Source organism: Meleagris gallopavo, chromosome 7 (genome assembly GCF_000146605.3).
Source record: "Meleagris gallopavo isolate NT-WF06-2002-E0010 breed Aviagen turkey brand Nicholas breeding stock chromosome 7, Turkey_5.1, whole genome shotgun sequence".
NCBI classification, from domain to species: domain Eukaryota; kingdom Metazoa; phylum Chordata; class Aves; order Galliformes; family Phasianidae; genus Meleagris; species Meleagris gallopavo.
In genome coordinates this window covers 21,427,670-21,449,868 of record NC_015017.2, presented here as the reverse complement: position 1 = coordinate 21,449,868, position 22,199 = coordinate 21,427,670, and the positions used below count along the sequence as shown (strand labels likewise).

The window sequence follows — 22,199 nt, the reverse complement described above, 5'->3', positions numbered from 1 at the left end:
TCTCCTCAGTCACTAGTGGTACTGACAATACTTACCCTGTGTACAATGATTTCCAAAATGATCTTAAGTTATTTGTGCCTCTCAACATGATATATCCATACTCCGCTAAAACTGTTATGGATTTCATTTAACTAATTTACAAGGAGAAAGAATCAAGCAAAAATGCATTCTCCAGGTAATACTTGCAAATACACGAGAATATTACAAAGAATTTTCTCCTGATCCTTTTGACTTATGCATACAGTCAAAGAGTTAAGGCTAGTGTTAAATAACTTTGAGATGCAGTGAACAAAAAAAGTTAGCTCGTTCACGTAATTTCAAGACAGAATCAAAGACTACTTACCCAATGACAGGATGAACCACTATTGATCGAGGATTATTTAAATTCTGAACAATAGCTCTTCTAGATTTATCTGCAAGTCTCATTACACTTATGCTTCTGTATCGAGGGTCTGTCCAGTATAGATTCTTCGAGATCCAGTCAAAGGCCAAGTCTTCAACACTTTCCACTCTATTAGCTGTCAGAATTTCTCTTCCTAGAATTTACAATAGATACAATCACTGTACACATTCAGGATCAGAAGGAATAACCCCAAAGTCTTATTCTATTCACAAAATTAATGGTTTTCCCTGATAAAAATGCTGCTTCTGTGCTACTTAATATAAAGCCCTTAGGAGTGCCTTTTGTTCCAGGTGAAGGAGGCATATCCTTCAGGAGCACAAATCCAAAAGAGAAGAAAAGTAAAGACATGGTATTGTTTGGTCCCCAGGTTACATCTTAGTCAACAACCAGACTGTGAGCTGCAATTACCATTACTCTGATCCAAGGCATCATGCAAGTTCAGGAGGCTAGATGCTGACTTATACATTTGATTGTTATTACAACTTCGATAGAAATAGTCTTCACACTATCACAAACAGGATTCCCAAAATCTCATACCAGTAATGTTTATTTTCTCTACTGCAGTTTTATGGCAAACATCTGCTCTTCAGATAGGAAAATAAAAAAGAGAAACTCAGTCTTATACTATCAGAAGATGTAATAGTCTGAGGATGACAAATGCAAGTTGTGCAAGTGCTAAAAATTGTTAATTCCCAAGCACACTCATCAAATCTGTCAAATAACTAAAGGCAATTTTTGACTGCTTTTATGAACTTAATATGAGTTGAACCAATATTTGACAAACATTTTTCAGATTACTGAGACGATGCAGATTTTTCTGTATATGTCACAAAGGAATTTTTTCGTGTGGCTTTTTAGGGATATACATAGTACTCTCCTTATCACAATTACACTTTCTTAAGAATGATTCTTACCTGAACCATCAGTTTTCTGTTTATAGATCATGTCTCTACTTGTGTCTGAAAAAAAAATGGTGTCTTCTTGAGCCCAGAAGTCAATTCCAACAAAATACGAAGGGCTTCCTGTTACAGGTATGATCACATCTTCTTGGGTAGAAAGATTGAATGGGATTCCCCGCACTGCTAGCTGGGATGAAAATAGCAGAAACTGCTGCACAGCTGCAAAAGAAAAGTCTTTACTTATTTACAGGGAAAGAAAATTGAGCATTAATTAATTAAAACTTTGTTTTCCTTTCATAATACTAATATCCTAGAAATTGAAGAAAGAAAGAATAAGAAAATATAAATTTAAATATATATAGACTTAAAAAAACAAATAGAAGAAATTCAACATAGAATATTAAGTGATGTGCCCAGGTCTTCTTTTTGCCTTGTTACCATGGTCCTAATACACCTTTACAAAAAACATCCCTATAGATGCAGAAATCTCTCATGCTGATCTCTTTACAATCATATATATAAATAAAATTTTCAGGTTCTGTGGAATCACCATATAGCCAGACCATATCTGAGTAGCAAGAGACATAACTACATGATTAAACAGCAGAATTGGATAAAAGATACATGGCTTAATTTGCCAATAACTACCAATGGTAAACCTCCCACTAACAATTCATCCAGAGATTGTTGATGGAAGCTCACAAGCCCAAGTCTGAATCTCTTGCCATAAAGGGAGAAGAACAACTTAACCTGTACAATACTTTAGTTACGTAGATCCCACATTCAAATAATGTAAAATCTCCAAGCATCCATAATTGACTTTAGGGCTAAGAGCTTATTCATACTGTTGTCTACACATATTCCATATCAAACTCTCTTAAAATGCTCACATAAAGTGGTGATCTTAAGTTGTTATGGCTTGAAATGAACCTCAGCAGAATACGTTTAAAGTTGTCAACAAGAGTTGTAGCAGAAAAACATGAAGTCCTTGGCATACTGAAATCACGTTGCTATTGAAGAGAAGGAACAGGTTCTATAAATATCTCTGGAGTTAATGGAACACTGCTATTTCCAACAATCATGCAGCCCCTTCTTACCAACACAATGCCGTCCATCTATGTGTAGATCAAAGCCCAGTATACATCTACAGCGATAACCTAGTCCATCATTATCTGTTTTGTGACTGAGAACACAGATCTGTTCACATCCTCCATTGTTATTTCCACAAGGATTTCTCACTGAAAAACAATACAGATAGGACTGTAACTTCATCTGGTATATATTTTTCTTATCTTTTAAAAATCATTATTTTGATTTTTCAGTACTTTTTCCATAATCCACAATAAAACATATGGACTTCATAGGAATTACAATACATGGAAATCATACAACACAAGCTGCACCCTGGAGTGCACTTAATTCCCATCAAAGCTAACCAGCACTCAAGGTATTCAGTTCTGTACAGAGATACTTAGTGCACAGCATGGAGGCCATCATCAGGGTGATAATTTTCCACAGAGATCTACTTCATAATATGCTCACAAAATTCATTCATATCAGTAGCCTTTTCCAACTGTACCCTCACTGCACTGTTTAGGAAGAAAAGTCCCAAATGCCAAAACTGTTCAAGTACAAGTTTGACTCCACCAAATACCAACACATTTTGTAATCCTCACTTTTCAATGTTGCATTTGACTCATCATTAGCAAGAGGAGCTCGATGAAAGTCCTGTATAGAAGAGTCCAGTCCTAAAAATGTATGTACTACAATCATTAGCACTTTGTCTCAAAATGGAAGTGTTTCATTATTTTTAGCAACTTTTCATAAGATAATTCTTAAATCTCCATTGAAACTATTTTAATTGTCTTACCATATGGCTGTCTGGCAGCATGATAAACTGTCACTCCATACGGTCTCAGTGAAGACTGGTAGATCACTTGGGGGTTTGATTCTGAAAACTTATTAGCTTTCACCACTGCCATTTTTGTCCAATCAGTGAAATACACATTGTGTTCAAATAAAGTAATTCCATATGGATGAGGAATTAGCGAGCCTCCATGAGCTATTGTTCTCCTGTTATAAAGATTTTATTTAATTAATTACAAAATACTATATAGAAAATATTTTTTATTAGCAGACTAAAAGGCACAAGATTATTCATTCATATTTCAGCTTTTGCTTCTATAGACATAAAAGCGGCCTAAGTACAAACAAAAAAGACCAAATGAACTGAAGAGATTAAGTTAAATATACAAGATGTGTAAGCATAAAACAAATCAGAAATGATTTCTAGGAAAACATAGTGAGTAAAAAAAAGTAATCAAAATCACTGAAAGAAAATTATAGAAAAAAAAACAAATAGAGGAAATAAAGATCTCTGTAACATTAATATATTCAAGAAGCCTTGAATATAAAAAAAATTATGGCTGCATCAACTGGCCAAAAATTAAAAAAATTAAAAAAAATCCATGGGCTACATTAAAAAAAAACAATAATAATAAAAGAAAAACAAAAAGAAAGAGATACATGGAAAAATGGCCTGAACTAGGTACCCATGCAAAGCCAAAGAAAATGAAATGCTAATAAGTTATATATATTCTATGCAAGAAATTCTAACAGTATTTTTCTGGATAAACACTAGGAGATAAGAAAGACATTTAAGTCCTCAAGTAACACATAATGCTAACACTGATATAATTTTTGTTTAGTCTTGTAGGAAGGTCTACAAATCATGTGAATTCTACAGTTCTATTCTAACAGTTTTCAGGATGACTTAAGTTCATGCTGCAGGCACAAGAGACGTGATTATGTAGGGAGTAAACCATACTTTAACATTGTCTGCAGATATGCCATTGTGCCATTGCCTCTTGCCTGCTTACCAAACATTTAGAAAATTTTTGGTGTTGCTGTTAGCAACAAGTTTTTCTCTACAGAAAAGCACCTTCTTGCCTTACAGAACCGCAAAAACAACCTTGAAAAATACAGATTAAGGAGAAGACCAAAGGTATCAGCATTATTTTTACAGTTTTCCAAGTAAAAGAATACAATGAGCAATAAACTTGCCAATCAAGCAGAGGACTGTTTTTCAAGTCACTGTGTAAGAGGTATGTTGAAAGTAAACAAGTTTTTCTTGTGATTGAGTAACAGAGACCAATCACAAATGCAGAGATAAGCAGATTTCTAAACACTACACTCACAGCCCCATAAAAACAGAAAGGCTCCTTTCTTGCATGCTGTGATACTGTTTCCCTAGCATCACAGTAGGGTGAGTGATGAATTTTAATTTCTGACAGCAAAAATTTATCAAGTGTAAAAAGAAAAAAATCCAGAAGACTTAATACCCATTCTGCAAAGTAGTGCTTTATAGATTAATAGTTTAAATAAATTCATTTATGAAAAAGATGTAAAGGATGATGATCTAAGACAATGTACAGTATTCAAAAATAAAAAGCAGACACTACAAAAATGCATACTATAGTGATGGGCTATAAAAGCGCACATTGTAAAAAAACTGTAACAGGCATTCAGTGTAGAAACAGAACAAAGAATGACAGAATAATTACGGATTTTCAACAAGTAGCATGATACCACAGGTATCAAGGAATGTCACATTCATTATGTTGTAATTTACACCGTTTATGAATCACTTTTTGTTAGACACTGGAATACTTAGAACTAGCTAGAAAATAATCCATGTACCCGTAACCTTCAAGGGGTAATATTTCTCTTACCTTTGAAGCCCATCGTAAGTTACAGTCTCAATGTAATCAAATCGGCTGTCAACCCAATATAGCCTTTTTGATACAATATCCAGAGTTATTCCAGCAGGCCAGCCTAATTTTGTTTTTACCAAATCCTGACGGTTTGTGCCATCCATGAAGGCTCTTTCCACTTTAGGATCACCAGACAGACTATCCCAGTCAGAGAAAAATAAGTAACTATAAAGAAAAAATAAAGTTCCATGTTTCCTTTAAATTTTACAAAAAAAAAAAGCTAAAATGTATTTAGAATTTAGAAACTATGACATCATTTAAATCCAGCACTCTTTCAGGTCAGCTTAACTCACACTTGGCATATGGTAAAAACACACTTCATAATTTCTGCCCAAGAACTGAAATGCATTTTCTTTTATACAACAAATCCAGAAAAAAATATACTTTCACCCAAAAAACCTCAGAACTACTGAGTGTCCTTCGTAAAAAGACTTAAGTGTGCTGCCAGAAATTAATCACTGACAAATCCAAGCTACTGAAACACAATGACCTGGGAGGCAGTAGCTTCCCCAGCTTTATCCCACCACTTTATTTCAGATAGTATGAGGTCTGTGGATGCTAACAAAAATTTACAGATAACTTTTAGTCTTGGAAATAACTCCGCAATTCGCCTGTTTTCATGGCAGCAACAAAACAGATTCCATACATTGGTAACAAAAGCAGTGTACAGCTCTCCCATAATAATGTAACATGTACAAGAGTTGAGGATAGAATGTAAGTGTATAAACCATTTTAGATAAGATTCTAAAATAACTAGCCTGGGTTGTTTGTTGGTTCTCCACCTTTTCATGTGAACAGAGGAATTTCTGGTATCTTCCACCATTAGTTGACACTTAGCACTTACCCAACAGTTGGATCGAGTGCTATTCCTCTAGGATTTCCGAGATTTTCGGCAATAAGAGTGACACGGTTTGTTCCGTCCAAGTTAACCATATCTATTCTGTCCACACTAGTCTCAACCACATAGAGTTTATTGTTAATCCAATCCACTGCTAGATTTTCAGGAGTGTCAACTGAAACATTTAAAACTTCTTGGAAATCAGAGCCATCAATAGTAATAGAAAAAACCTGAAAACAATACAAATATTATCAACAACGTTATGCTTTGCTAATCGTGAGTAACATGGCACCTATCATCACACCAAGCACAGATTGGCCACTAGATATTAATCAAGTCACATACTAAGCTCTGTCCAGCTTTGGGTTTTGGGGGTGTTGTTTGTTTTGTGTGTGTATGTGTTTGTTGTTATTGTCGTCTGTTTCTTTTCCAACAAACAAACAAACAAACAAACAAACAAAAAACACGCAAAAATTACAGGAAACTTGTTCTTCAACTAGCATTTCAACAAAATGAGTTAAGGAACAAGCTAAAAAAGCCTTATGCTTTAGCAAACATGGCAAGTTGCTGGATTAAAAAAAAAAATACATGAGGGAAATGTATCTGGCTTTCCTGGAATCTAGCAAAAACCATTATTTCCAATTTAATTGAAACAAATTAACAAGCTTTAGCAAAGCACTCATCCGTAACCAGACACAAGAGGGGGAGATCCTACTGTAACAACTATCAGAGGGAAATGACACGGAAAATACATTTTGCCAAGTGAAGAAACCAAGGGAAATTTCCCTATCCTGACAAAAAGGAGAAGATTCAATTAGGCTTCTATTTCTTTTTATATAAGCCTAACTTTAACAGCATCATGCTCAAGAAACATCATCATCTTATACACAAGCTCATAGCTATATGAAGAAAACAGCATAAATCCAATAATTTTTATTACACAGCAATCATGTGATTCCAACAAAGGGCAATATGTAAAGCCAGGAATCATTATCTCCTTTTTTTGGAACAACACCATGAGGTCTGAAACATATCCATATGAAAACAGACCACCACAAGTAAGTATATGCAAGAAAAACAGCAGCTGAAATGATTGTATTATTTAAAGTATTTTTCAGATTCACATATACTAACAAGCAAACCAATAGCAGCCTACAGTGCTCTTTGTAAATCTTGTATACGGAAGAGCTCAGGGCATCAGGTTAGTGACATAAAGGTGTCACTGAATACAAACCACTATTCCCTGTTTTAGTTCATGTCGATCTTCGAAAAGAAAAAAAAAGACAATTCCCTAATAATACTTACCATATGAGCCATCAAGGTGGAAATACATATCACATGATAATCTTAACGTCAATGTTCTCTTCAGATTATTCTAGTTAGGACTTAACTAGATTAATTAATCCTAATGAATTACTTAGGATTAACTATATATGGTAGCTAAAAAGACAGTCCTTGCCATGTGCAGTATACACAGTGGAAAAAAACATATTACCTTGTGTTTGTAACTTTTACAGAGATGAGATAAATCTCCCATCTCATGAAAGTTCACACTTGACCCTGACTTAACTACAGCTACTATCAATGCAATCTCAGTAACGTGATCTCAACACGGTGAAAATGGTAATGCCAGAATTGTGAACAATTCAAAAGTTGCGTGCACAACTCCTCTTGTACAACCTGAAGGCCACGCAGTGTGCTTTGCAACAGAACTAAAGTGGCACTGTAGTGGAAATGCTAGTTTTCATCTATGAGTATAGTTTCATAATGACAGTGATATCAAATTGATCCATACATGGTGTTAGCAGGAGGCAGACCATGAATTCTCCTTTATGCCAATTGGCAGTCAACACGAGGATGGGGATTCTACAGTTTTAACACTTGATCTAAATTTTATTTTATTTCTCTAAGATATGCTTGGAGAAGAACGAACGAGGGTGACGTCTAACTTTCTCAAAGATCTCCAGACACCTGAGTTTTCCACGTGTTTTTTTTTAATGACTCTATTTTCTCTACCTTGAAGCTAGAATATTTCCTCTTCAAAAAAAATGTAACAAAACACCGGCTCATTACCAAACACTGTCAATATTTGTTATCAAAGTTCAATTACAGTGCTATTTGAAGCATATGAAGAAATTTGATTTTTATCATCTTGGAAGGCACAAAGCTTTTACATCGAAAATGATCTTGTTTCAAAAAATTACCAAGAAAATTTTGTTCAGTTTTGAAAGAATGTCTACTATTTCTCTTAATTAGTTTTTTGGACTCCGTCTCAAATAAAATTAAAAGTTGCTCAAGATATTCCCATACAATAAGATTCTTTGTTTAATATGTCAAATGTAATAGTATAGCTTGAAAAATGCAGTCATTAACATAAAACTTTTCAAGGAGCTTTTTTGTTAGAAAACAAAAGTACAGCCAAATTTTGCTTTCAAAAATGAAAGCCTATCAACACATTCTGCCCCTGGCTGTTCTCTACGTCCACATACACAAAAATTTATTCTTCTTGTAATTTCTACTCACCTTATCTTGCACTGTATCAGTCCAAAAGATCCTATGCAGGTAAAAGTGGAAGTCCACACCAACTGCAACTCCACGATTCTGCGACTGTACCAGAGTACGAAAGTTTCTTCCATGAAGATCTCCAATCAGTAAATCACGGCCATTGGAAAAATAATTGATGCAACACCAGCTGAAAGCAGAGGTGATAAATACATAACTATTCTGTGACCAAGCTATCTGAAAAAGGTCACTGAAATATATTCATACAGGTCATACACAGCAGATATAAAAGTTTAAATCGATACTCAGACTACAACCTGTATAGGTGGTTCTATGTGACTACTTACCTGCTTTGATTTGCCCTTGTTTTCAGCTTTGGAGCAAATCAGGCAGCAGTATATATATTAAAACTCAGTCAGGTAAAACTTTCACAAAACTTCCATGTGTCATAAATCCTAAAGACTTTTTTCTGTTCTTCTATCTCCTTTAATCAAAGTATAAATTCTCTCTAGATTTTTCTGCCTAATGGGATTCAGATATTCTTTAATTCTAGCAGGCAGGCCTTTTTCCCTAGTTTTTCATGTACTGTTCTCTTCACCTTCTTTATTCTCTCATCTCCTCAGAAGAGGCAGCCAGCTTCACAAGCCTACAGGTGCCAGCAAACACGGTCTCTTGTTGATTTCTGATGATGTACTGAATGCTGTCTCAACCTTAAAATTGTAAGTTCAAAGTTAAAATCAGATTTTCACGTGATGTTTTGCAGACTGACCTGTTTTAAGCTCTATTAGTCCAAGAAAAGCAAGAGACTCTTACACTGCTACATACTAACCTGAAGTGTTGGCTCTACAGTGTCGATGATGCTCTAGAAAATAACCTTCCACGCAATGGCACTGGTGATGTCCCACACGATCTTCACACAGCTGGTCACAGACACCCCACATTTTGCAGTCATCAAAATCTGTGAAGTGAATTAAAAAAAAAAAGTTAACGTATCAGAGGGATGTCATCATACTTGGGAAGCTTCAAGTTTGCCCTCTCTACTTGCTTTTTATCTGTTTGCAAAATGGTGGCATGGAAGAAGATTTTGTATGCTTTTTTCACAAATCTTCAATATTCTACTTCTAGATGAGAGAAAAACTGGGGTTTGCTACCTACTGATCTACCCAATAAAAAAGAAAACCGCCAGGCAAAGAGGAAAAATCACTGGAAGTAAAGGGATGACACTATGTACTTTCCACAACACAGAGTATGTCTAACCAGTATTCTTGCTGCAACAGATGCAAGTACATTATGTACACACACACACCTGGACGGACTTAAGCCTACTCTGAAGGCAAGTCGCATTTAACATTAGGGTAGTACTGAGCTCAAGCTAATAAGACAATGTTTATTAGGTCAGACACTTGCTAGCACAGGTGTCCGATTTCCAATTAAGAGGTAGATGCGCATCAGAACCCAACAGTAAAAAGAATAAAGAAATAAGTTTTTGGCATGTAAAATAGCATGCAGGTAGGGTCTGCACCAAGGACAACCCAGCAAGTTCTCAAGATGTGCTCTAAAAGCAATTACTAGGATTGCTGCAAAATTTTTTACTTCCAAAACTGTAAAATATCTACGTAACTTCCTAAATATCTCATTTTATCTGTCATTATCTAAAGTCCAGAAGATTTCTAATACTACTTAACAAATAGTTTTGAGACATTAAAAGCCAGACCTCCTTCACTTGTAAACCTATGAGCAGCACTGTACATTATAGTGCTGGAATTCCACTGTTAGGCCAAAAATGAATAAATAAAGGGAGAAAATTAAATCTCAAATATTCTTCCTACTGGAACTTGTATTTTTAAACATTTGTTGATGCATAAGTAAAAGTTAAGTATTTCCTACATAGCACATTTTGGTACTGAAAAAATGTTGTCAGTAGCTTTCCAGCTTCCATATGTGTTAAAATCATCAGTCTACAGTGAGCCAGAAGCAAATGGAGACAAATTAAAAATTGCAGTTCAATTATTTTGGCCATAAACCAGTTACATTGATTTAAACTAAGATATGGAATTATACACTAATGACTGTGGGCTCTTCCCCCATGACAACTGTTTCTCCCACTACACACACAACTACATCTCTGCAAACTAAAATACACTGATTAAAATTTCTAAGCTAGAATCAGACAGCTAAGTGTACAGAGTACTCAAGTAGAACAACAAAAGACTGACTAAAACGACACCAGGTTTACAAACATGTCCTTCATATGTTTTCCACATAAGAGTGAAAGTAAAGAGGAAATTTTTTACCTGGAGATATTGCATTGATTCCTCCATTCTACTAAGAGCAACCCTGCTGCCTCTGCAGCTCATACATCCCTAGGTTACACAGCATTCTTGATAGTACAAAAATCTCATGAGAAATGGAGTGCTCAGAATACTTTTAATAGCACAAGAACCATAGCTTGAGTTTAAAACTTATAAAATAATCTGGTTAAGCATATACAACTAGGCTAAGCATCATGATCCTAAAGTTACTGCATTTCCACTTCCTGACATAAATCACATATACCACCAGCAGCTTATACTTCCAATATAAAGCAGGTACAGAAGATAAGTGTAGCACCAAAATAATTCCTTTATGTTCTTGCAAAAATTCCTTATTTTCATGTAAATACATATACCGATATGTCATAGGAGTTACAGCCAGTCAATAGCACAAATACATAGCACTCTTTCCACTTTAAATTACAATGATCTACTGTGCTCTTATCTCACTTTCACTGTCACTTTCAAAAACCCTTCAACATCATTACCTGATTTTCTAGGCATACAACACCACACATTTCTGGAACAGAAAAACTCAGCTAATCACTAAAAGACTTCTAACACAATTTGATAATAAAACAGACACCCAAGAGTAAATCCTCTTAAACATCATCAAGCTCTCACTTGTCTTACAGGATTAGATCTTTCCGATATATCTCTGGTTTGTTTCTTTGTCACCATGCAACTGTTGCCACTGAGTTATTTATTCTTTTGCTAACTTCAGAGATCTTCTATTTGCCAGGCTATCCATCCTCTTCAAACTTAGCTTCCTGGAATCCAGGCTTTCCTAATGAGCTATGAGAAGGTACTAGGTATCTGCAATGATTGCATTTCACTTACCAATACAAGTACGACTGTCATTACTACTTATTGTATATCCCGCAGGGCAGTAACACATCCCTCCTGAAGGAGAAGAATGACAGCGATACTGGCAGCTCAGTGCAGCACATTGAGATATGTCTAAAAAGGAAATGAAATAGTTCAGAAATACAATTACAGCTGTTATTGGCAGAACAGTTCTACCCTACTGACAGTTACAAAAGCTACAGCCTTTTCTGAGTCTTCAATTTCAGAAACAGCTTCTTAAAACAAGTATGCACCAGAAAAGATGTCTGAAGTTCCATAAAACATAACCTCACCATTTGCTGTTTTATGCTGAAAAAATAACCCATTGCATTATATTAAGAAGACTATCCACGCTACTCCAATATATTAGAATATATTGGTCAGACTTCGTTCATGGAAGAACACTTTATCCTTTTCTTCTCTTCCTTCCTTCTTTCAAAAGAAGGAAGGTAAAAATTCCTTCATCATTCTTCCCTTTCTTTGTAACTAAAAAGCAGCGATAGGTAATGAAATTACAATTGTAAAGCACTTGCTGACTACTTCCTACTCTTTTCATCTTCCTTTTTCATATAGATCTTGATAAACTTTTCATTTTGCAGCCTACATCCAATGTTACAACTACATCACTCAGCAAAGCAAGAGGTACTATCCTACGACAAGGTTTGAATTTCCTATTTTTTTTTCCTGTCCTCATATTCCAAAAGATATTGGGTTTTATTAATATGATGAGGAAATTGAAAATGTAAAACACCCTGGATCCTGAATCTCAGAGGGAATCAATGTTCATGAGAGTGAAATTAATAGAAAAACTATGAAAGCTCATTGTTTCCAAGAGACAAAACCCAGTAACAACATCAACTGAAGAACCAGATACTCCAGGTGAAAGGATATTTTTGAAAACCCTAATCCAAGTGACTTAACCAAGGCTTAGAATACATTGCTTCAGTCTTGTGTTCCAATCATTACTCAGTGTTCCTTCTTGCTTATAAAAAGGGAACAACACAGATATTTAATCTAAAAAGGCATATAGCACACTTTTCCATTCCTTCCTGAATGCACTTCAGGATGTGAAGAGGGAGTTAAAATCCCCACCTATGAAACTTCACATATGTCCTTTTTAGACCACCCAATCAAGACAGTGCTAACAAAACAGATTCCAAAATTTCTGTGCTGTTTAATATATAAAATGTGAATGTAAAAATATATCTATTCTGATGTTTCTGCTGTTCTGTATATACTTTTGATTCTAATACATACTGCAATGTCTGCCTGCCGTGATGTTTGTTTCATCTTCTCCTGCAGGGCAGTCTGCAGTTCCATCACACACTTTCCCAATTGGAATGCAATGTCCTGACTCAGGGCAGGCCCAATCTCCTGGGTAGCATTCATGATAATTACTTTCTGTGGAAAAGAGAAACAAATATAATTGAGAGGTATGTTTCAAATACACTTAAAAATCTCTTCCCTAAAAGACGTCCAAAGCATCTACACTCCTCATTATTAAGTTTACATTTTGCAACTCTTTCTGAGAACTTACCTTTTGACTATGGTAGTCAACCAAACAACATCAACTTCAATAGTCAAGCAAGAATAAACTACTCTTGCTATATGTTAAATTTAATTTGCACCACATTTTGTATCACAGCAGTAACTCTCAGATACACAACAATGTACTAAAGGTTGTACAAGTTTAAAAAAAAAAAAAAAGGAATGTAAAGATGGAATTCAAAGTTTTTCACAGAATGAAAATGGATTCAGAACATCCTGATAGGTCAAAACTCCAATGAAGTAGCTTGGTGAGGTCTTCCTCTGAAAATACCATCATTAGAAATAAGCATTACTACATACCACATCCCCTTTCATCTTCATTATCTTCACAGTCATCATCTCCATCACATATCCAGCTCTGATGAATGCAGCGGCCACTTGGACAAGTGAAGAAGTTGCCTCTACAAGTTGCATAAGCTAAGGAAAGAAACACCAGTAAATCAAACTACTCTGAATGACCAAAAGATTAGCAATAGAAGTCCTGTCTGGTAAGATAAACTGTCATTTACACCTGTAAAATTGAGCTAGTTCAATAACTTACATATATCGTAAACAGTGCTGTTTTGTTCTGGTTTGCCCTTTATTTTAAAATACTAGAGTGCTAGGGTTTTTTCTTGTTTTGTTTTTAACAGAAATGAGAAGAAATGCTGAATTTCTCAATTAATTTTGCAACAAGATGAACAGCACCTTGTTATCAATATTTTTAAATGCGGATTTAAAAAGGAGATGCTACTCAAGACATTAGAGATAAAGATACTTGTATTCAGAGAAAAGAGTAAAAAACTCCATGAACATTTATGCCTAAAGCTCTCCAAGGTTGGTAAGTTTTCCCCACTAAGAGTTCATAAATATCTGTGGGTCTTCAAAGGACAAACACTGCCAAATAGATATTAGAGAAATATTAGAGGGGGTGGGGAAGATTCAAAAAATGTGCTAGTGTTAAGTTCATGGTAGAATACAGAAACTAAATAACAACACGTGGCTTTCCAAAAGCACAGGAGAAAAAAAGTAACTCAGATCCTAGAATCAATGGGGAACTTTGTAAATATACAGATCAGACATTTGACAGTTCTACAGCCATGTTGCTGGTTGGAGATGTAAAATCCTGGGATATCAGACCATGATATAGGAACGAGCAAGAAATTCCCAGAAAGAGAACTGCCAATTAAGCAACTGATACGAACATCCAACAAACTTCTGATGATCACGTGGCAAAGCAACCTACATTTGGTTTTCTTCTGCGCACTTTAATTAACTCTCAGTAAATTGCTTAGAGAAAGAGAAAAAAAACCCTCATACTGCAAGAGTTTTCATCACTCCTGTCTCCACAGTCATCATCATGGTCACACATAAAGGCCTGTGGGATACATTCTCCATTAGCACACTGAAACTGTGTACTGATGCATCCATGCGCTGAAAGAGATTTCAGAACAGAAAGACACGCAAGAAATCTGTCAGAAAATTAAAATTGTATACTTTATATCTCTTTTAAAGGTAATTTGTTAGGGATCTCTCTGCATGTGGTACTTACTGCAATTAGCTTCATCAGAAGTATCTCTGCAATCAACTTTGCCATCACATCGTTGACTTGCATTAAAACATGCTCCATTTGCACAGGATAACTGTTCACATCTTGGGTAGCCTACAATAAGAAATCCCTCAGTTTTAGTGTGGATATTGGACTGTAGAGTATAATGAGTCACATATACCCTGTCACCAGAACATCCTGATTTACTGGAAAACAAAGGAGGAATACACAACTTGCCACATTACTACTGAAAAACAATCCATTTATTCAGTATATTGTCTTCTCTAACAGTTATTTAAGAATATTCTCTAGGTTGTTAGTAAAGGTCCTTGCAAGAGATTAGGCATATTTCAATTCATACTCCTGAAATTCGAAACACAGCATCTGTGTTCTCAGTACAGTCTCATTGTAGTTGGGATAACCATTCCAAAGTAGCAAAGAAAGAATAAATGAGTAAGAAATGCTGGCTTCTGTGAGGGCCAAATACTGTGCTACACTTTCATACAAAATCCACACAACTTCCAGTTAAGGTTTCTGTGGAAGTAACACAGAAGTAACTACACCATTGCTTGTGGTGAACTCTGTCAATGCTGAGAGAACAAAGGAAGACAAACAGAACTTCAAAAAATTAATAGGATATCTGAAAATCAAGGAGCTCCTCTTGTCTATTTTGCATGGAGAAATCCAGAACTGGAAACCTGTCTGTCCTTACTGTTGATAGGGAACAGAACTTAAAACTTCCCCTCATTATCTCCTATATTTAGAGAATGTTAGCAATGAGTGAGCCAAGTTGTTCTACTCCATACCACCAAACAGAAAGTCCTAAACAGGAAAAGAAGAATCAGGTCCTTGCAGGGGGAAAGGTAGAAAGAGCCCTCCATATTGAAGTACTTACAAAATTATTTTTACAGTAAGCTCACCAGCAAAGAAAATTTTGAAGGTGAGTACTGCAACATTTTGAATTTAAGTAAGAATTTTCACATTATTCACTGCATTTGGGGCTTGCACAGTAAACATTTTCTAGCTTTTACTTTCCTTTTAAAACTAAGACTCCTCTGTGAGCATCTGATCCCATAGCCTTATATTTAGATATTTAAAAAAAAACAAAAACTGAGCATGAAATGATGCTGAGAAGCTGGTCATAGTGCCTCTGCTCTAGAATGTATAAGGAAAAATGTCAGAACTCTGTGAGTAATTTGAAGATACACAAAAAAAAAAAAAGCCAAAGATGGGTTCTCTTCAGGGACTTCGACACATAGCTTTTTTTCTAGGTCAGTGACTGGTGCATTAGAAAGAGATGAATAGGATAGAAAAGGTTCTTAGTAAAAAGATGAATAAGGTAGTTAATGTGAATTTAAGTTTGAGAACACAGTTACACAAAACTAGAGTGAGGAGATTGCAGCATAAGACTGAAGATGAGGTTAGGAGAGAAAAGCGAAGGGACTGACAGTAAAATGCTTTTTTCTACCCTGCCTTAACTGTGAAAAGCCAACGTTTCACGTAAACATCATTTAGTTTGTCTTTTCCTTCTAAGAACCTGACTTATTAAAGCAAACTTATTAAAGAGGAGATCTTTTCCTAGTAATCACCATTTTTAGAAGACAATACAAGTGTTGTAGAAATGGGGAAACTCGGCTATGCTCATTCCAGTTTCTGGCAGAAAGTGAGCACTTCTGAAGTATCTCTTTTTCTTAGTCAAAATACTTCTTCACAATCTGCCTACCTGTGATATGCCAGCTCTTCAGTGCAAAATATGATCAAACTAGTAGACACCAGCACAAATGACAGATAAAATATTTTTCTTCCTGAGACCCAAAAACTGCTTAGGAGCGAAAGCTGTAAATATACTGAAGTGACATGTTTTAGTATTTACATGTGGAAAAGTATGTCATAGGAATTGCTAAGCTACACTACTTTGCAATCTTACTAATACCTTTGATCTGCAAGCTGAAAATACACCCACACAAGAGCATGAACAGGAAACAGTAGTAACTGATATTGGGTTCATGAGATACCCATTTCCCATTTCTGTCACACAGTTGGTACATATAATTACCTTCTGCAAATCTAACTCATGTTCCAAGAACAAGAAAGGAAAAGAAAGGTAATTTCCTACTTTAGATGATGTTGGGTTTTGTGTTTTTTTTTTTAAACCTTACAACAACACTTGAAAAATTTTACAAAACTAAACTAAAACCTTTTGACTGCCATGAGTCACCACCTTACAGTGATCATATTATTGCCCTACAGCAAACAAGACATCAGGAGGAGGACTTACCCCAAGATCAAGACTCCTTTGAGCTACACTGAACGAGGTAGAATCCACAGCAACAATGCTCTGAGAACTGGCAGACCAACAAGAGCCTTGTTCGTGGCCTTACTTCCTGATTTTGACCCCTGCCATTCTAGTCTTTGGCTGCCTTCTCACTTTACTTCAGTTTTGCTTCTTTCCTTACCTGAACTCTCCCTAGCATAGACATTTCCTTCAGCCTCATTCTGTAGCTGCTACTTATAATTTGTCCAACATCAAGAACATTAGCCTCTTACCATGGCCCTTTTCTTCTTCTTTGGTCTACATCCTCTATGATCTCTTCAGTTCTTGATTTCTGCTCACCTTCGCAAATCCATCCCAGACCTAACTCCTCACTTCCTGACCACAACAGCTATTTAGTGTAGGAAACAAGAGGCAGGAACCTCTGTTAGGTAGCTGACCCATGGCAGCAATTCAACATCCAAATCAGAAATGAGAATCTAGAATTTCCGAGCCCACACTCAGCTCAACAGCTTCAACAAATACATCACTAAAATACTCCTTTCTTTCTTATGGTCTCAGCACAGTGCTTAGTCACCAGAGTTGTATCCAGGAAGGTTGTTCTGTCAGTCACCACAGAGAAAAATGGATAGGGCTGGGACTTTTATTTGCAAGAAATAAAGGTAACTAATACAGTAAAATGATATCAGTACTGCTGCTTTTAAAAACAAGTATTTGTGACCACAAATAGTCTTCCACTTCACTGTGCATTTTTTAAGTTTCAAAATGAAAGTATTTGCTAGCTGTGGAATAGTAAGACAGCTGGAAAAATGACCTGATATACATATTCAACAGATTAAAAGAAACACATTCATTTTATGAAATTAAAACAGCTTCAATACACTAATTACATGACCCATAGCTGAAACATTATTCTGATTTTTATCGCAACCTCTGCCTGGGTAGTTTCCCCTTGCTATTAATCCCATTAGCAGCAAAATGGACTAAGGTTTTGAATCCCGTTGTTCTGTTTTATTACTTGTTTAACTGTTGAGTTACTTCATATTGGTGACATTTAGAATTTGACTAGCTTCTTAAATGATGTAATTTATTCAAAATAAAACTTTATCTTATTTACAATTTAAATTTGCTTCCATAAAGATCACTAAGTGCAAAGCACGAGTAAATAGACATGGGTTTACATTCTGTGATTATTTGTGAAATAACAGAATCAATTTTAAACAGTTTTTTTCTTTCACAGTTCCTGGAGGTTTCATTTCTATTTATGAAATCCTTTAGTATAAATCAATTGATAAGGAAAAAAGAGTGATTAAGGAAAAGGCCAAAATAGCAACATTCCTATTTGTTTCTACCAGATCGTATAGAAAAGGAAGTGGATGGTAACAGTGGAAGAAATTAATTTCAAAGAAAGTAGAATAGCAAAATCTAACACTAATTAATTCCCACTGTATAATTAACCACAAAGTCACCAAACAATTCATTTTGTCTTAAGACTTCTGTTTAAAGTATTAAGCCTTGCGAAGATAGAAAGACAATAAAATTATCCAGTCTTCCTGGAAAGGTTTTGTCATTACAGTCCTCAAGATTTTCCTGTCTTCAGCATCATCACATTTCTTCAGATTAGTCCAACACTCCTACTTTTAATGTTCCAAGTCACAGTCATTCTTCTGTCTTAGAGGGACTGTCAACACATATTCTAATAAACCAGAGTAGCAGCTGTTGAATGATATGAAGCAGTTTCTCTTCCTGGGGCTAAATATGCTGCCTTCACAACAATCATGGGGCCTACTGGCAGATACAGCAGTAGGGCAGCACTGTTAAGGTATCTAGAGAACTCTTTCCAAACTGCCTTTTAAACTATTCAGTTTAGAATGTTAAGTGTGAAATAGAATGTGCACTTCAGCTTTCACTTATCAATGTGGCATATACTCCAAAGGAAGAATTCTGACTACTGTCTTTTGGAGTCACTTAAACACGGTTGTTCTCCACTGCAACACTTCATTATTTCTTGACCCCATGGTAGCAGTCAGCATCAGAGTTCTGCAATAATGAAACTGTATCAGAATATCAGCTCTAATACACAAAAGAATCTGCAATGAAACTCTAATAACAAGAAGCATATTGTGGTCATCCTGTCCATCAACAAGCCCTTTAATCTTACAAATTGATTAAAATGCCAGAGGGAGATGAGATGAAACTAGATAAAGCGCTAAAACCAAAGACTCACGGCAGTCTCTTTCATCTGTTCCATCAGTGCAGTCCTTTACTCGATCACACCTGTATGTACTTGGGATACACTGTCCATTTGAACAAGTAAACTGCTGACTTGAGCACGTCCGTCCCGCTGCAAGAAACAGGCACTTGTGAGGTTTTTTTTTTCCTTCAATCGGGATTTTTTAAGGTGGAAAACTACTTTCTCTCTTCCTTTCTCACAAATACTAGCATATGATTTTTTCTTTGCATACTCAGGGAGATTCAAGAACACTTAACAAGCAGATAACATAACTCTATAAGGCCTTCTGGAGCCTGCGTAGTCGCTGTTCCACTCCACCAGCAGGGCTGACCTCCTTGTAAGTGTTCTGCCTAAAAGATTTAATTACTGATTCTTTCTTCTTAAGTTTTTCTCTGTCATTTTGTTTACTGGCTCAAAATCTGTCAGTACACGTCAGTTATTCAGTGAACAACCCAAGCATAATGAATGTTAACAAGCACTCTTCTATACTGCCACTATGTAAAACAGCAGAGCAGGAGATAAGGTACTTCTCTGTAATACAACCAGACCTCAATAGTCAGGTATACTTTATATTCATAACTAATAAAGGACCAAGAATTATTATGTCAATTCTCAAGACAACTATGAAAGTGGAAGGCAACCACATAGAACCGTACAATTCTACTTTGATCCTACCGGGGCTAAATTACAATCTCTGTTCCTCTTAGGCAAATTAATTGGGTCTATGAAGATACAGCTGAAAAGTAACTGTTAACTTTTCCTCCTGTACTAGCTGAAAGAGTAGCTCTTTGATCTTGTTCAACTGTTGAGTTACCCCAGTCCTTAGTTTTCTTCTGTGCACTTTAACTAACTATCAGTAAATTGTTTAGAGAAAGAGAAAAAAAAACCCTCATACTGCAAGTGCCATCTGCACTGCTGTTTTTTTAAACTCATGTCTCAAAATAACACCAATCAATATGCTGGCCCCTAGTCTGCTGCTTTACAGGGGTCTATTCCTTCTCCTGTCAGTAGTTCTCCCCAAAAAAATCTCAGATAATCAGATACTAGTGTCATTAGGGAAAATGAGCTGAAGACAGGACAGTTAATATACATTTTTTTCCCCTTTATTATCCTCTAGGTTTCCCAAGTGCAGAGATAAAAAGTCCCATACCAGGATATGGCTCCAAAAAAGCAGCAGCTGATGGAGCCTTTTCAAAACATTCATCATTAATGAGTACATGCTGAACAAAGTTAAAGTGATCCAGCTCAAGAGTAACCTAGAGCTGTTGCTCATTTTGCTTTTTCTGTCTACAGATTCCTTAGTTAACACATAACCAGCGGTTGTGCTGACACCTTCCCAAAGGAGAAGGGAAGCAAAATGCAGTTAATCTTAGTTCCAATTATTCCGTCTTTGGAATAACATTAGATCTTCAATACTTACGACATTGTTGATGTTCATCTGATCCATCTTCACAATCTTCCTCATCATCACATACCCAAGAACGTGGGATACATTCACCATCAGTCTGACACTGGAACTGATTGCCCTCACAAGTCGGCTGAGCTAAATGTAAGGAAAGAATAAAAATGTCATTTCACAGACATTTGGTAAAGCACTTTCAAAGAAAACAAAAAATAAAGAGACTTAAAATTCAAGTATCCGTTGACTAATTTCTCCAGTGAATACATGAACAAACCACAGAAATACAATGACAAACCATAGAAAATTGCCAGATCAGGGTCATAAATGTGGGCTAGAAGAATGTTTGAAGGTAAATTTTAGTTTAGTGAATATTTTATGTATATTCTGTTCTACATCAACTCATGGAGAAAGGCAGGCTCCAGAGGAAGATGAGTCACAGCAAAAGCTTAAGACTCTGAACTACCCTCTTGCAGAGCCTCTTTTTGTTCACTGACGTACTGAGTCATGTTAGCTTCGCTGTGCTCACAGAATAAGCTTATGATCCTTCTCCACTAATTCACGAAACAAAAGTTAGGTTAGTGTTAGGACAACCCAAGCTCCACTCTGCACTTTTCAATAGTAAAGCAACAACATTAAAGAGAAAAGCAAATTAAAAAAAAGCTTGAAATTAGCTGCATTACTGTTTCCTTGCTCCATTCCTAGTTAATAATCCTGGAAAGACACTAGCACAAAACAGTCCAGTAGACAGGACTCTGGTCTTAAACATCTTTTTTCCTGGGATCATGTTTTTGCTGTGCTGCCAAGTCAACTAGAAATACTTTGTGCTCATGGAATGAAATGTAAGCACAACTATCAACATAATCTAAACATTCAAGGCAGAAAATGAAATAACTTCACAGATTTAGCACTGAGAAGTACAAAATTAAATTACAGGTAAAGCAAGTAGATAAAATCAGTCACATACGACACAATGTGAATTGATGATTGGTTTTTTGTTTGTTTTCTATTCCTGACACGAGTATCAAAGAATAATCTTGGAATATAGTTTTAAGGACAGACCAGTTTTAAACCATTCAGAACTATCATCCTAGACACATGTACCTCATTACCTACAGCATATTAACACATTGTTTTTAGAGCACAGTTAACTGAAGGAAAAAAGCCTGTAGAATTTAATTTTCATCTATTTTTCCATGAAGAACAACTCAGCCTCGTGCTTCTAACTGTGATAAAAACAGGTGTCAGATTTCTGTTAGCTTTCATAAAGCCAATACAAATTTAATCCACCCTTTGTTCAGAGCCCAACCAATTCTATTCAGTCACAGTTCAAAACTAAGTTGATACAGCAAGATATAGGAAAGGACCATTCTGTTTTGCAAGTTCAAGGCATCCTTCTACCTGAACAGCAATTATTTTGGAGCTAAATAAATGCTAAGCAACAAATCAGTCTGTCAAGCTGTGCAAATAAACTCCAATTACTATATTAGTCAAGCAGCAAAGAAACAATCCACCGTGAAAAGAGCCAACATAAATTAGTCTTTTGCATTCCATACCAGCTGAGGGGCAAAAGCTGGCCTAACCTATAAATAGGCTAACCACCACACCAGCCCACAAGACCTCAAAGAACACTAAAATCCAGAAGA

At 35.9% G+C, this 22,199-nt stretch overlaps 1 protein-coding gene across 1 annotated transcript in view; it reads right to left on the bottom strand.

The window, feature by feature from the left end:
• The window catches only part of LRP2 (LDL receptor related protein 2), an 87,607-nt gene that overhangs the window by 51,737 nt on the left and 13,671 nt on the right, over positions 1 to 22,199 (bottom strand). Inside the window, 16 exon segments of the mRNA XM_019617387.1 lie at positions 344 to 536; positions 1,318 to 1,521; positions 2,400 to 2,540; positions 3,173 to 3,375; positions 5,034 to 5,240; positions 5,920 to 6,143; positions 8,437 to 8,588; positions 8,591 to 8,605; positions 9,245 to 9,373; positions 11,568 to 11,687; positions 12,831 to 12,974; positions 13,422 to 13,538; positions 14,421 to 14,534; positions 14,653 to 14,763; positions 19,149 to 19,265; positions 20,575 to 20,697. Of these exon segments, the coding sequence (XP_019472932.1) occupies positions 344 to 536; positions 1,318 to 1,521; positions 2,400 to 2,540; positions 3,173 to 3,375; positions 5,034 to 5,240; positions 5,920 to 6,143; positions 8,437 to 8,588; positions 8,591 to 8,605; positions 9,245 to 9,373; positions 11,568 to 11,687; positions 12,831 to 12,974; positions 13,422 to 13,538; positions 14,421 to 14,534; positions 14,653 to 14,763; positions 19,149 to 19,265; positions 20,575 to 20,697 (2,314 nt within the window).